Source organism: Poecile atricapillus, chromosome 1, assembly GCF_030490865.1.
Source record: "Poecile atricapillus isolate bPoeAtr1 chromosome 1, bPoeAtr1.hap1, whole genome shotgun sequence".
Classification (NCBI taxonomy): Eukaryota; Metazoa; Chordata; class Aves; order Passeriformes; family Paridae; genus Poecile; species Poecile atricapillus.
In genome coordinates this window covers 149,788,278-149,801,885 of record NC_081249.1, presented here as the reverse complement: position 1 = coordinate 149,801,885, position 13,608 = coordinate 149,788,278, and the positions used below count along the sequence as shown (strand labels likewise).

Below are 13,608 nucleotides of genomic sequence, written 5' to 3'. Positions count from 1 at the left end.
GAGAACCTTGCCCACTATATTTCAAGTGAATAAGGAATTTGAGCAGCAAGTTTCCCTTCCTCAAATTTGTCCCAAACTTTACTGAAACTGATTTTTTATTTTTTTTTTAATTTTGCTTTCTATTTCACATGTTTTGCAAGTTAAACAATGAAGGAACTCTACTTTTTGTTTCTTGGCAGTATTTTATATCTAACATCTAAAAGCAAATAATGGGAAATACTCTTTCATTTAACAGTTAAATTATATATGCTTTAAAAACATCTTACAAGGAGGAGGAGGAAATTGAATAATTTCTTAGTTTAGCTGTGCCCAGCCGTCAGAACTCAGATACAGACTCAAGAAAAATACCAAAGGTGTCTTAAACACCTATACATACTCTATTGACTATTCAAGAACTCCTTTATCTATTGTAATATAAATTAGATAAATTATTTTTAATGTCATTATGCAGACATCATTTCTTCCTGACTGATATCATAGGTATATACTATCACTTGTCACCAAATTACATCTTGTCCATGTTATATTGTTCTTGGATTAATCTATTGTGCTTTTGTTCTATGATTAAATGAATTCTAGTCACGTGAGGTTACATTGTCAGTGTGGTTGCTCAATGCTTCAGTTTTCAAAAATGCATTACAGCAGATTTTTAAAATATAGTATAGCTTGCTCAGTGAGTTATTTCCATAACAGAACAAACTATTTAAATAGTCCTTCTGAATGAAATAATTTCAATTTACAACCAGTCTGGGAGAGCAACAGACTTCAGGAATAGTGCTCATATTATTTTATTCTAGATACTTAGAAAAAAACATTGCCTATAGCCTCTCTCACCACCATAAATCATATACAATTGCAAGGTAAAATTATTACATCCCTCTGTAGTACTTTTTTAAATAAAAAAAAGTCTTCCTAGTTTGTTTTTTTTAATTTGTGCTAAAATTTAGACCATAAATATTCTTTTCCTCTACTGAGCAAGTTTGTAAAAACAGGTCTTTAATTCATATTCCCAATTTTGCTTCCCAAATGGGTTCTATGGTTCACTTCCTCAGGTTTGTATAGTCACTGCAGCAGTAGAAAATGGTAGTATGTTAAAACACTTTGATGTAGAAAACATTGCAAATAGAAATCCCCCAAAAAACAAAAGACTCTTCTATTAATAAATTAACAGACAAAAGAAGGTTCATATGCACTGATACAGATAAACTATTCTGAAGTACAGGCACTAAATACAAATAATCACTACGGTTTTTTTGTTGTTGGGTTTTTTTAAACAAAAAGATAACATGACCAAATCAAACACTTTAGGCACTTTAAAATGCTTTGTCTCTAGCTAAATGTTACTTTACACAGAGATATTTATAAAGACCAATTTTCTTTGACAAGCTAAAATGTGCTTGTAAGGTAAAGGTATGAGATCTGATGCTTTCAGATTACATTTCTACAAGTTAATTTAGTCATCTCATATTTGTAGGCAATTTTCCTCTAAGAGGCTAGATTATTCTTCTTGGGGATTTCTATTCCTCCTTCTTACTCTTCCTCCTCCTCCTCCTTCTTTTTTCATAATCAAATACAACTCAGAGAAAAAAAGTTGTCTGTGGGACAGAAAGAGGGTATATAAAACCAAGAGTAAATGAACATTTAATGAGGCATTATGAAATTAATAACAGAAGAAACATAAACGGGGCAGACAGAGCCATGAGGAGTTACACAAAAGAAAACTTATAGCAAGAGAGGCTGTAGACTCTAATTTACTTTAGAAAATTTACTTGTCAATATTCTAACTGAAAATGTACATTAAGATGAATCAGAAGTAGGCATCTGGATTTAATCCAGCTTAACCCAATACACACACATGTTACCACCCTTACTATTATCAATAGCAATTTTAGTATTTTACTGATTGTGCAAGATCTTTCCCTTCTCACCAGCTGTTCCATGTCATGTTCCTGCCAACTCTTTTGCACCATTCATGTAGTCAAATCAGGCAATGAGATCCATATCTGGTGACGGGCCAAATCCATAATAACACTGAAGTGTCTTTCAAACTTTTTTCTTGAGAAGAGGGGAAGTGACCTTAATTTATTATCAAGGGCAGAATCAAAATACAAAGCATTTTCAAATTCTGTCATGCCAAATTCTATCTTATAACGACTTTCGAAACATTAAGCACACCTAGAAGGAAAAAAAACAAACAAGCAACACTAATATGGCTCCATTGTAAGGAAGTCAGGGAAAAAGTGTTGTTTTCAATTAGAACCACTTTGGTATATTTCCTTGGTTATTGGAAAGATTACAGTGAGTACTGCAAAGAGAGTATCTCTTCCTGAATAGTACAAATTGTGTAGACTTGTTGTCTGGAACTGTTACTCTTACACCCCTAGCATTTTATTTATTGAAAAAAATCTAACTCAGATTACCTCCTATTACCATTGAACTGTCAATTTATAACACTTGGCTTTCCAAAATTTCCATTCTGCCAGCATTTTCCCAGCACAAGGTTGTCTTGAATGAAAATTTAATTGCTATAAATAACTGCAATTATGGCCCCTAGCATTTATTACACAAAAATCAATAGAATTTTATCATGATTTTAAATCATTCCCATCTTGAAATAGTACTTTCACTGTGCCCCCTTTTACTTTGCAGCAAGCTGATACACAATTTTCAGGGAGCATTTTCTGTATATTGCAGCACATGCATGTACTCAGTCAAAGAAACCCATTTTATCTTCCAGTCAACAGTATAAAGGAAGCAGAGAGTATGATCGCTTTCACAATCCAAATTATCTGCAACATATTCAGAAATACCATGCTTTATAAACGCAGACAATGAGTGTATACTGTCAAAGGAAGGTCATCTGACTCACATTCCAGTAAAGGTTGAAAATTAGTCAGAATCAAAGAAAATATAGTTCTTCCCCACTTGCACCCTATTCTGACCCTCAAAAACAACTGTTGCCAAAAGAGTTTTTAGTTCGCCATTTTACACACACAAGGGCTTGGTTTGCAAGTAAGGACAACAATGGGATACGGATACAAAGAATGTCCTTGAGGCTAGAATAGACAGTAAATACAAGACTTGTATTAACAACAAGCTTTGGCAAGACTCAATATGCCTTTGACATTTTTCAGGAAAATTACTCAAATCTAGATGAAAAATAAGCTGCTTCAGAAAAAAAAAAAATCTTAAAGTGCTCAGAAAAGCCATCTTCCTATACAATATCCAGAAATTCCAAAGATGCCACTTCCCTGATGAGCTGAGAGTGGACAATAGGCATGAGAACAGAGAATAGATGAGGAACCAAAAAGTGATTTGAACAGGTACAAAAATATGAGGCAAGGGAAGGGTCAAGAGAAAGCCTAGACTAGAAGTTGGATGTAGGAACCAGGAATTCTTGAACAACAGGATGAGACCAAGGAAAGAAAAACCTCAAAATTAATAAGTGAGGCTAAAGCAACTAAACCCAAAAAGCATTAAAAGAAGAGCAGGACAAGGAGAGCCTGAGCTGTCAAGACCAGATTTGAGGAGAAATTTCAGGATCACAGATGGAAGAAGAAGGAGGAGCTGTAAATGAAATTAAGGAACAAACAGGCACTTCATAGCTTTTAGAGCACTGTCTACTGCACAGTCCTTTTTCACCCCAAAACTGATACTTAGGAACAGCATTGTTCCTTGCAAATGAATTTCTGAGACAATTGCTCGAATAGGTTTTGCTGTCTCTTCTGATGGTGGTTCACATACAGGCTGATCAGAACACTTCTTTGGAACACATCAATTAACAAGGAAACATTCCTATCATAGTTATTTTTGTTTGTTAACAGATATTAGGAATAAATGAATACTTATGAGAAAAGGAACAGCAAATGCAGTCTGCTTTCTACAATTAAATCAGTCTGCTACATCTGATAGTTTTATCATCTTTACCATAAACAAAAACTTATAGTTTTACAAAACTTTGCAGAATTTCTATTTTGTTTCTTTCTCTAACGTAAGCTGCTGAGAGATAGAACAAAAATATTACAATTAAAACAAACACAGCTTCTCCAAATCAATCAACATCTTTTAGTATTACCATAGAAGTGATCTCTATTAATGTCATTGTTAGAAAAGAAACAGTATTTTATCAATAAGCAAAAGAATGTCTGCTCTGAAAACAGTGGTCAGAATTTAACAGAATCAAAAGTGTAAAAAGGAAACCGAAAGAAAAAAAAAAATCAATCAAAAGTAATATGCAGTAATTAGGAAAATCAGAAAGTTTTTTAAAAAAAATCAAAGTAGGGAATGGCACAAAATAAATAAAAAGCAGTAAAAGTAGGAGAAAGTGAACATGAATGTCATGTCAATAACACACTGAACTTTGAAAATGAATACTGGAATGAGAAATGTACCATCTGAGTAAAAGAGTCAGTTAGGGGATTCCAGTGGCAGAAATGGTAGAGATCATGTGGCAGAAACACAGATGACCAAGATGAAGCCTAGTCAGGCAGAACAGTTTTAGAGGCATTATAAAAACAAAGGACATTATTAAACTAAAGAAACCATGAATCAGGTAAATAGACATTTTTATCTAGGTCTCAAGACTACAAATTCAAGTCGTGGGCATGACAACAGCAAGACTGGACAAATTGCTCCACATTTAAACTAACTGATTTGTGATTTCATAACCAAAACATACTTCAATACAATTCAGCAGAATTACCACCAATATAAAGTAGCGGCAAAAGATTAAGGAGCCAGTGTTAGAGAAGGGTATTGGTAGGAAAACCTTTTAAATCCAGAAATCTGTAACTCCACAAATAAATGACCGCACTCAAGATGTGAAAATTAAAAGTGTGGGAAAAAGCTTACCACACTGATTTTAATAGGAACAAAATTTGACCCCTTTAGTCTGTGAATCTTACTTTATTCAATTCTGAATCATAGAGCATACAAATTTCTCCTAAATACTGAAACCGTTCAGATTTTTTTAATTACTTACCAGTAATTATACAGAACCACCACTGATACTTAAAGCCACACAGTTCTAAGATATCAGAATGTTAAAATGAAGACATCCTACATTTATATTCAAATCATGGATTCACATTATACTTCCATACTTCAATCATAGTTTTGATTATACTTTAGGTAAAACTTAGGAGGGAAAAGGGCATAGATATGAAAGCATATATAATGGGCACAGACTACCTATTACAGGAAAACACATTTATCAAGAAACTGTAATTAATACTTAAAATCTGGCACTTCTTATTTTTAGTTCAGGCAAAAAAAAAAAAAAAAGACAGCTTGGCTTGTCTGATTAGAAAAAAAAAAAAAAGATGAATTTCTGTAATGTTAGGAACAGTTTAGGAAGAAACACTGAGCAGATGGAGAACCAGCTTCCACTGATGCCAAGTCCTGTGATTTCAATGCAAATCTTTATTGTGGAAGTTGTTTGGTTTTTTTTCTGTTTGTTTGGGAGAAGAAAAGGAGTTTGGGAGAGACTGCATTTTTGTTGATTTCAGATACCTACAGGTACATAAGCCATAAATACCTCTTGAGTCTAGTAATAAGTCCAAAGCAGCAGACCTGTTGCAAATAAAACATGTTCAAGTGGAAGTGAGACCACTTGGATACAAAGCCTCTACAGATGGGAAATGTTATCTACCAGAGGACCATCAAAAATGAAATGAAAGTTCTGATGTGCTGAAATGGGGCTAGAAGGAGAAGCAGGATAGGAGAGCGTGCCATGGAAACTCAGAGAATGTTTAGGGAATGAGGTAGTGAAAAACAGAGAACATGAAGAAAGATACAAGTAAAGTATATGCTCATACCTATTTATGGAGGGCATAAACTAGCAATATTTAAGTGACCTGTTACTAATCCTTAGTGCAACAGTGTAATCACCTTTCAGGATCTACTGATACCTGGCACCTGTATCTTAAAGCCATGGTAAGTGATAAGAAGTAACCAATACTGCTATGTTCTACACAGAGCTCATGTCACTTGGGGAACAGCAAGAACATGGAAGTCTTGCATCAGTTGAATTTATCAGCCAATTTCTGGCCAAGAAGTAGCTCAGTTGTCAAGCAAGTACCACTGAAAAATGGGACCCTCATATATAGGATAATCCAAATCACCAGTGAGTTAGGCATTTCTGTAAAGAAAACTGATTTTCAGCTATTCTGTATAATTTTAAAACTCAAAGGATTCATTTTTAGTACTTGAACTATGCCCTACTACTGCTGTTCTTTTTGCTTGAGCAGAATTACCATTGAAAAAAGAAAACTGATTTACTCTTCACTCAACCTTGAAAAATTGGAAAAGTCTCTACTTGAGACAAGAAAGTTGAAGGAAAACCCACTTGTAATGCAAGCCTTGTTCCTCAAGTTTATCTGTTCAGGTTTTCCAAGATGGCCAAGGGCATTTTGTGTACTTCTAATTGTCAAGCATGTACTGACCATGCAAATGACAAAAATGCAATATATTGCAATAGACACACCAAAATTAAACAGAGACCCAAAAGAAAGAGGTTAAAAAAACAGATCAGGTATTTAGGGAAGGGAATGTAGCTGTTACCTCATAATTCTTATACCTACTGCTCATTACTATTATACTCCTGTGACTGTTCCTTTGATTTTTATTTTACATTTTTTTTGGTATTCAGCTGGTAGGTACCTACCGAAATTGTATGCATTATTATTATAAATTATATGTATTCTTACAATATCAAAACCATTCTCCCAGTTTTATTTGAACTGCACAGCATTTCTCCATCTTAACCTTTAACGCACCAGAACTATTCAGCCATGGCCTAAAAACCAAATGGGAAAAAAAATCATGTCCAAGATGGTATTTTTTCATCTTGATAAACATCATCTTGCAATTCAAGTATTGTTATTGAGGTGTGTGTGTTGGTAATTTTTGGCTGGTGTACTGCTAATGCCTACCACACATTTAAAGAAAAGTAATCAACACTTGGAAAAGCCTGAATATATTTTGATCAGCTCTATAATGATATTTTAAATATATATTTTTAAAGACTATGTTCACGGCCAAAAATCTGATGAACAACTTAAATTTACTGTAGGTCACTTAACCCTCATCTGTCAAAAAATGAGGGCAGCTCTACAAACATTGCAATATTCTGCTTGCAGAAAGTAAGGTATCCTATCACTTCTACGTCTCTTGCTCTTTATGCTTCAACAGCATTTTTACTAAATTGTTCAAGACCCATTCCCTGAAGGCTTCATGACTGACTTGTATTTTATATCAGCTCGACAAAAGCAACATGGAAAAGTTTGCTATATTCAATATAATTAATAATAAACAAATTATAAAATGCTAAAAAAAAAGAAACATACTTAAAAACTTAAGCTGAACCCAGGACACCTATTTTACACAGAAATATAATAAGCCCTAACAAAGATGCTCCATCAGGCCAGTGACATCAGCTGTTATCAAAGCCAGCTGGCAGTTCTAAAGTTCTATTTTCAGCTGCCTTTTTAACTATTCAGTATGAAATTTTCATGCCCTATTGTCTGCTTCAGGTGGCTTTTCCTTATCCTCCCCTTACCACCACCTTATAAAGGAACTCAGAGAATGACTTGAACATTTTTCTTGAACTTGAGAAACTGTAACCACTTTCCTACCCTGAATCAGTAACTTCAAGTCAGACTGCACAATGATTTTGTATGAAAGAGATACACTTGGCTCATTTTATGAAAAATCTGACCTGATTTAGCCAAGCTACAAGCTTCTAGAAATTGAAGTTTGAAGCTAACTTTTAGAAGATCTGCTGAAGCTTAACAACCAATTACCGCTTCTACCTCCGCAGTGGTCTTCTGTATGTCATCTCAATGTGCCAGGCAACTGAATTAAGTTTCCTCTTACTTTCAGTTTTGAGTGAGAGTCAGATTTTCCACTGTAGAAGTCTGCGTCTAACAGGCTTTAGGTAGGACACTGAGCACAAAGTGTTGCACTGCATATTTCTGCAGCCTCACCTATGGTGATATCCCTAACACCTGAAAACAATGGTCTGTTGCTTCATGTTGTTGGGTAACCTGAGTAGGATTTAGGGTACATATATAGAATGTGGAGAGAAGATGGAAAAAGCAGCTTATAGTAGAGACCAGAACTGGAAGACTGAAAGAATAAACTGGGATTGACTAGACAAGGAAAGAAAGTAAAAGGAACATAACAAGATGTGGTAGTGAATTGAACCAAATGAGCAATGCCAAGCAGAGTAACTAAGACTTGGGGATCACCAGGACTGGAAAGAATGAGGGACAGATATTCTGCCCCTGACAGAATTTGAAAGAATTGGATTTTAATAAATATATACAGAAGGGAGCTGGCTCACAACAAAAGACTGAAAAAAGATCTACCAACAGGAATCAGAAACACAGACAAGAAGAAAAAACAACAGAAGGAAGGAAGAGTGAGAAGAATTAGTAGGCAGGCAAGGGCTGACAGCAGAGAAACAACATGCAGTCAAGAGACAGTCTGGGACTAGTTAAGCCTAAATATTAGATTGAAAAGACAGAATCAGTGCCGCACTAGAGATTGGCATGAGGCAGAGAAAGCTGGAATGGTAGGCAAAAACCTAAAAACCCAGTGTTTGTCTTCTATTGAAGCCATTGAAAGACTACCTTCTCTGCAAGTATCTGCAAACTCCTTTCTTTTCCTCAGACTTCCACTTTCCACCTTCCTCTGCTAACGATAAAAATGTAGTGTAATAATGCATAACTTTGGTCCTTTCTTAATTCAAGCAACAGTAATATTTATGTATTAGATTTCAAAGTTCTAATCCTAATTATCAACATGATGTCCTTGCCACATAATATCTTATTTTGCTATTTTTAGGTTGATTTTAAGTAAAGAATTACACATAGATGCACTTTTACATGATATTAAACAAATATGTACCAAGGATTTTTATTTCCTTGGACATCAGCAATTCCTCCATTTAACTTTGTCTACTTGCATTAATTCTATCTTTATTACATTATCCCAAATTATTTTTTCTATGTTATCTCATTCAATTAACAGCATATCTTCTGGGATAAGCCAAGCTTTATCTTGAAGGATGACATACTCTTTAAGACCCTGCATGCAATATTACGGAACCTAACCACTACATAGGAGATCGGGTTTTTAATCTGAGCTTTTGCCGAATTGTTAACTTGCTGTATTAATTACATAGTTGTGTATTAGTAGTAAATCACAAGATTTTAAGACTTTTTAAAGGTTTTGTATTAGTGAAAAATTGGAAATGTAACTCCGTTCCCTCTCCTGTACTTCCTTACTGGTTGTTGCAATTAAACTGGAATCATTTTGCATCTTCAGAATGCTGAACAGCAATATACTAACAACAGCAACTATCAAATAAAGCAGATGTGTGAGCTTCTTCTCAGACCACCACAAATAAATATGACTGTATTATCTGTTTCCACACATCAGCCAAAAAAACTAAAGAACAAAGAACACTGCTCACACAAACTGCTTTTTTGTGTGACTCCAAAAAATCTGCATTACTGTTTAGAAGGTTCTTTTTTCTTCCTCCAAAAGAAAGTACTTTATTCCACTGCAGTTTCTTATCAATTTATTTCACCTTAGAGAACAGTAAAAATATATCCTAAAATAAAGCATTCTCTAAATCAAAGATTTAGAATTAATGAATAGGATGAATATATGAATATTACCTTCTAATATTATCATTTGAGGCATTAAGAGAATCTAAAGAGTAAAATAAATGGGGAGGTAATAATTGGGTTGAAGTATAACTCATGAAAAATACAAATTAGCAGAGCTAAATACTATTTTGTTATATCCTCAGTTCAAAAGCATTGTTCTTCAGAACATTTTAAAGACATTCTGAAAGTTAACTACAGTTATAGAAGTTGTTAAAAAGTTGAACCATAGAGACATGGCTCCTCGGGACGGGTCTCCTGATTTAAAAAGTTTTGAATTACTATACCTACTTGCTCCCCAGACTCTGCAACATACATGTTTCTGAGGTCCATACTATGTGTCTTGGCTCCAGCATTGTTTGCCATGCAACCCAAGATTCAGAGAAGTCAATCCACAATTCATGATATTGTGATTAAAACCTGACAGCTTAGGCCCAACTTTGCAACATTCATGTGAAACAGAACTTCAGAAATTGATTCTTGCACAAAGGAAACTCTCTTCTTTGTTTCTTTGCTGTAGCCAACTTCTAACTTGCCTTATCAAGCTGTGACTGAAAAATCCAATTACTTAGATTTGAGAGATTTCAGAATTTCCAAAGTACTACAAAAACTGCCACAATACATTGTTTGCAGCTTTTTACTGAATGGTATTCCAACACAATGGCACATCAAGAGTTTCTACAATAATTTTAGGTAACTATTTTTAGTGAAATAACCCTATACTATTCATGTATGGTTGGAAAAACCCCAGGATCTAGTACAGACTGTCCCTCCTCATTTATTATCTCCTCTAAACAGAGGAAAACAACTGGTCATTATTTTGAAGGAGAGTAACACTTAATATTCATGCACACATCTCTACAGTGCTGATCACTGATCACAAATCTCTGTTGAAACAAACAAGAGCAAGCAGCTGCCTGTTTGTTGTGTTTAGTTATATCAGCAACATTTTCTTTCCTGGAAAGCAACCCAATAACCAAGATCAACAAGAATAAGCTCAGTGTTACTGGATGCTGCACACACTCAGACCCATCTTTTCACAGTAAGGCTATAAATGCACTAGCCAGCAGCCCTCTCTTACTCCCCATCTGTCACAGCTCAGTGCAGCCTGTGTGCTATGAGGCTGCACCCATGGAGACTTTCAACACTCTTCAGTACATAAATGGCAGACTTTCTGAGGCAGATAAGAATGGTATTCTAGGGTGGAGTTTCATCATCAAGGACAACAACTAGAAAAGTAGTCATGTCTCAAAATGCAAAACTGAAAACCCTACAGATTGGAAAATGCTTACCTGCTGAGCTAAGCAAAACACTGAAGTCTGTTCCTCTCTGTGACTCCCCAGCTTCACTCTGTCCCTCTTTTTCTGTATCCTCATAGCGGCTCCAGTTAGAAAATACCTTTCTTCTTGAATAGCATTTCACGTCTTGCTTCTCTTCTTCATGTCGTGATTCGGTATCATCATCCTCCTCTACCTGTGACATTTAAATGCAGAGTTAAGCCATTGCAACTTAATAGCATTTTGTTCTGTATTTAAAGAATCATTCATACAAACAATTCCAACCACAGAAATAAAACCCAGAAAGACAAATCCATCTGGATCCCCACATTTTAGGTGGTACTATCTTTGTGAACTGTATGTAATTTCTCAAGAGTCTAACTAAAAGCATTGAGTAAAGCTTCAGCTCTTACAGGGGGTCAAGCAGTGACACTGATACAAGTTCCATTGCTTTCCTTCTTTTTCTGAACATTCATAATGAATAGCCTTCTTCCTAAGACTGAGAGATAGGGAGTGGAATTAAGAATTGAAACCAAGTGTTTCTGTCCAAGTGTTGCAGTGATACAGATGATAATTGAAAAAACCCAATGTTTGTAAAGTGGAATAGAAGATACATTCTGCAGAAAAACATTTTGAAAATGGTGATTTATATAAGACTTTCCATTATAACCAACTATTGTCTCAAATCAAGTGATATAGAATAATTAATCAAATTTAATTTCCTTCATGAAAGTCATTTTATGGAAATAGACATGAAAAAATTAAATACACTGCTAGCAGTCAATCTACTAATCTTAACGTTGTAAAAAGTCCTACAGTCAAAACCAGAATTCATTGCAGAATCAACTTAAGATACCAGCAAAATAGGCATTTGCTACAAGTACTCAACAGCTGTGGAAAACTCTCCCCTGTTTTGAATTCTCTATATATGCAGCTCTCCCAGAGCTTGGGGTTTAGGTGAAATTACTGTTGCTTCACAAAAAGAGATTTGCTTCCTGGAGGGAGGAGCACTCAACAGGCAAGCGATTAAATCTGTCACAATTACACAAACGCACTCCCAGGTGTCAAACAGATGACAAAAAGGAAAATATTCTGTGGATTCTCACTGGTTCTGTGCAATTTTTAGGTAAATTCTCTTTTCTTTGTATTCATCAGATAAATACACTAAAATGGTTGTTGTAGGTAAATAGTTGGTTATGTGAGCAAGTAGATGAAGTGACAGCTGCATTACTGGAAACTGAGGCAGAGCTGTAATTTCCACACAACAAAGGCCAAATCCACTTACATCAAAACAAAAATCAAGTTACTTCTTCTCTATTCTTCTCCTATGAAATATGTGATTTGCTATAATCCAGAAAATCTACTGAAATTCAGTGCCCAAAATAACTTGGAGCTGATACAATTCACAAGTCAAAGCAAGAACAGTGCTACAGAGATAGTTTTGTACTTTATTTTTAAGAAAAGATCAGAGTCATCTTAAGCAACTATGACACTATAGATGATTCCTTATTATAGAGCTGTTTGAAGAATTCACTCCTTTCAGCTGAAAACATAAAAAACCCAGGAGTATCACTTTCACAGTTCAACAAGCTTCCAGTAAACTAGTATGGATACAAATGTTTTCTCTTAAACCAGACTAAATTCTTTTTCACATTCTGTTATTAGCTATGCTACATTGTGCACCTCAAGGAAATTTCACTTCTCAGAAATAGTTAATTTCAGGAAATAAACCATAAATTTTCAGAAGCATTAACAGCACCTTTGCAACCTGATTCCCAAAGTACTGTCCTGAGTCTTACTGTTAAAATAAGTAAACTTCAAATAAAAACCTGCTTCTGTTTCCAATAAATATTTAATAGAAAATCTTACATGATGCACCACCAAGCTACAAAACAAAACCACAAATAATCACAACTGAATAGGCAACTTTTAATCAATTTAAAGATGTGTTAAAATTTTCAAATACATAAAAAACTTATCAGTGAAACTTCAGAAAACAGTTTGTCCATCTCACATGAGACAGCTACCAAGTAACAACCAGAGAAACTCAGAAACATACACCTTAATCACCTTTCTCTTAGCTGCCTATTCAGCTACACCATATGCTACTAACATTGTCACCCCACCTTACAGAAAATGAGTCTTAATCAGTACAGAGCAAACATCTGTCCTATGTGTAATGAAATAAAGTAACTACCCTCTTGTCACATAATCAAATAAAAAAAGATGCAAGCTGAAACAAATTCTATGCCAACTCAGACATAACCTTTAAAAAATTATTACTCACATTAGGAGAAAAATTTAGGCCTTTAAATAGTATTAAACCTCCATGTTATTGCTCAGTGTTCTAACACATCACGATACCAGAGGAGGTATAGCATCTACCTGCTGTGCCTCAGTTCCAGGTAGCAATGCATCACCATTTGCACATTTCATTGAAATTTTCAAAGTGGGGAAAGTATGCAAAAACCCCACCAAACACAATCAGGAAACCTTCAGACTATTTTGCATATCAGAAGAACAAAAGAAATACGTGCAATATTCTGTCTAAACATTAAAGCACTCAAACAACAGTGAAAGGGCCAAGCTCCTCTGCAAAGGAACTTGCACAGTTGGTCATCTGCCAAGCGATGCGTTTTTATTCTTTATGAGAGCCT

The 13,608-nt window shown here is 34.9% G+C and overlaps 1 protein-coding gene across 1 annotated transcript in view; it reads right to left on the bottom strand.

Annotated features, from left to right (window-relative positions):
* The window catches only part of AVEN (apoptosis and caspase activation inhibitor), an 87,991-nt gene that overhangs the window by 57,095 nt on the left and 17,288 nt on the right, over positions 1 to 13,608 (bottom strand). The window contains exon 2 of the mRNA XM_058829274.1: positions 10,967 to 11,147. Within this exon, the coding sequence (XP_058685257.1) occupies positions 10,967 to 11,147 (181 nt within the window). The remainder of the gene's footprint in view (positions 1 to 10,966; positions 11,148 to 13,608) is intronic.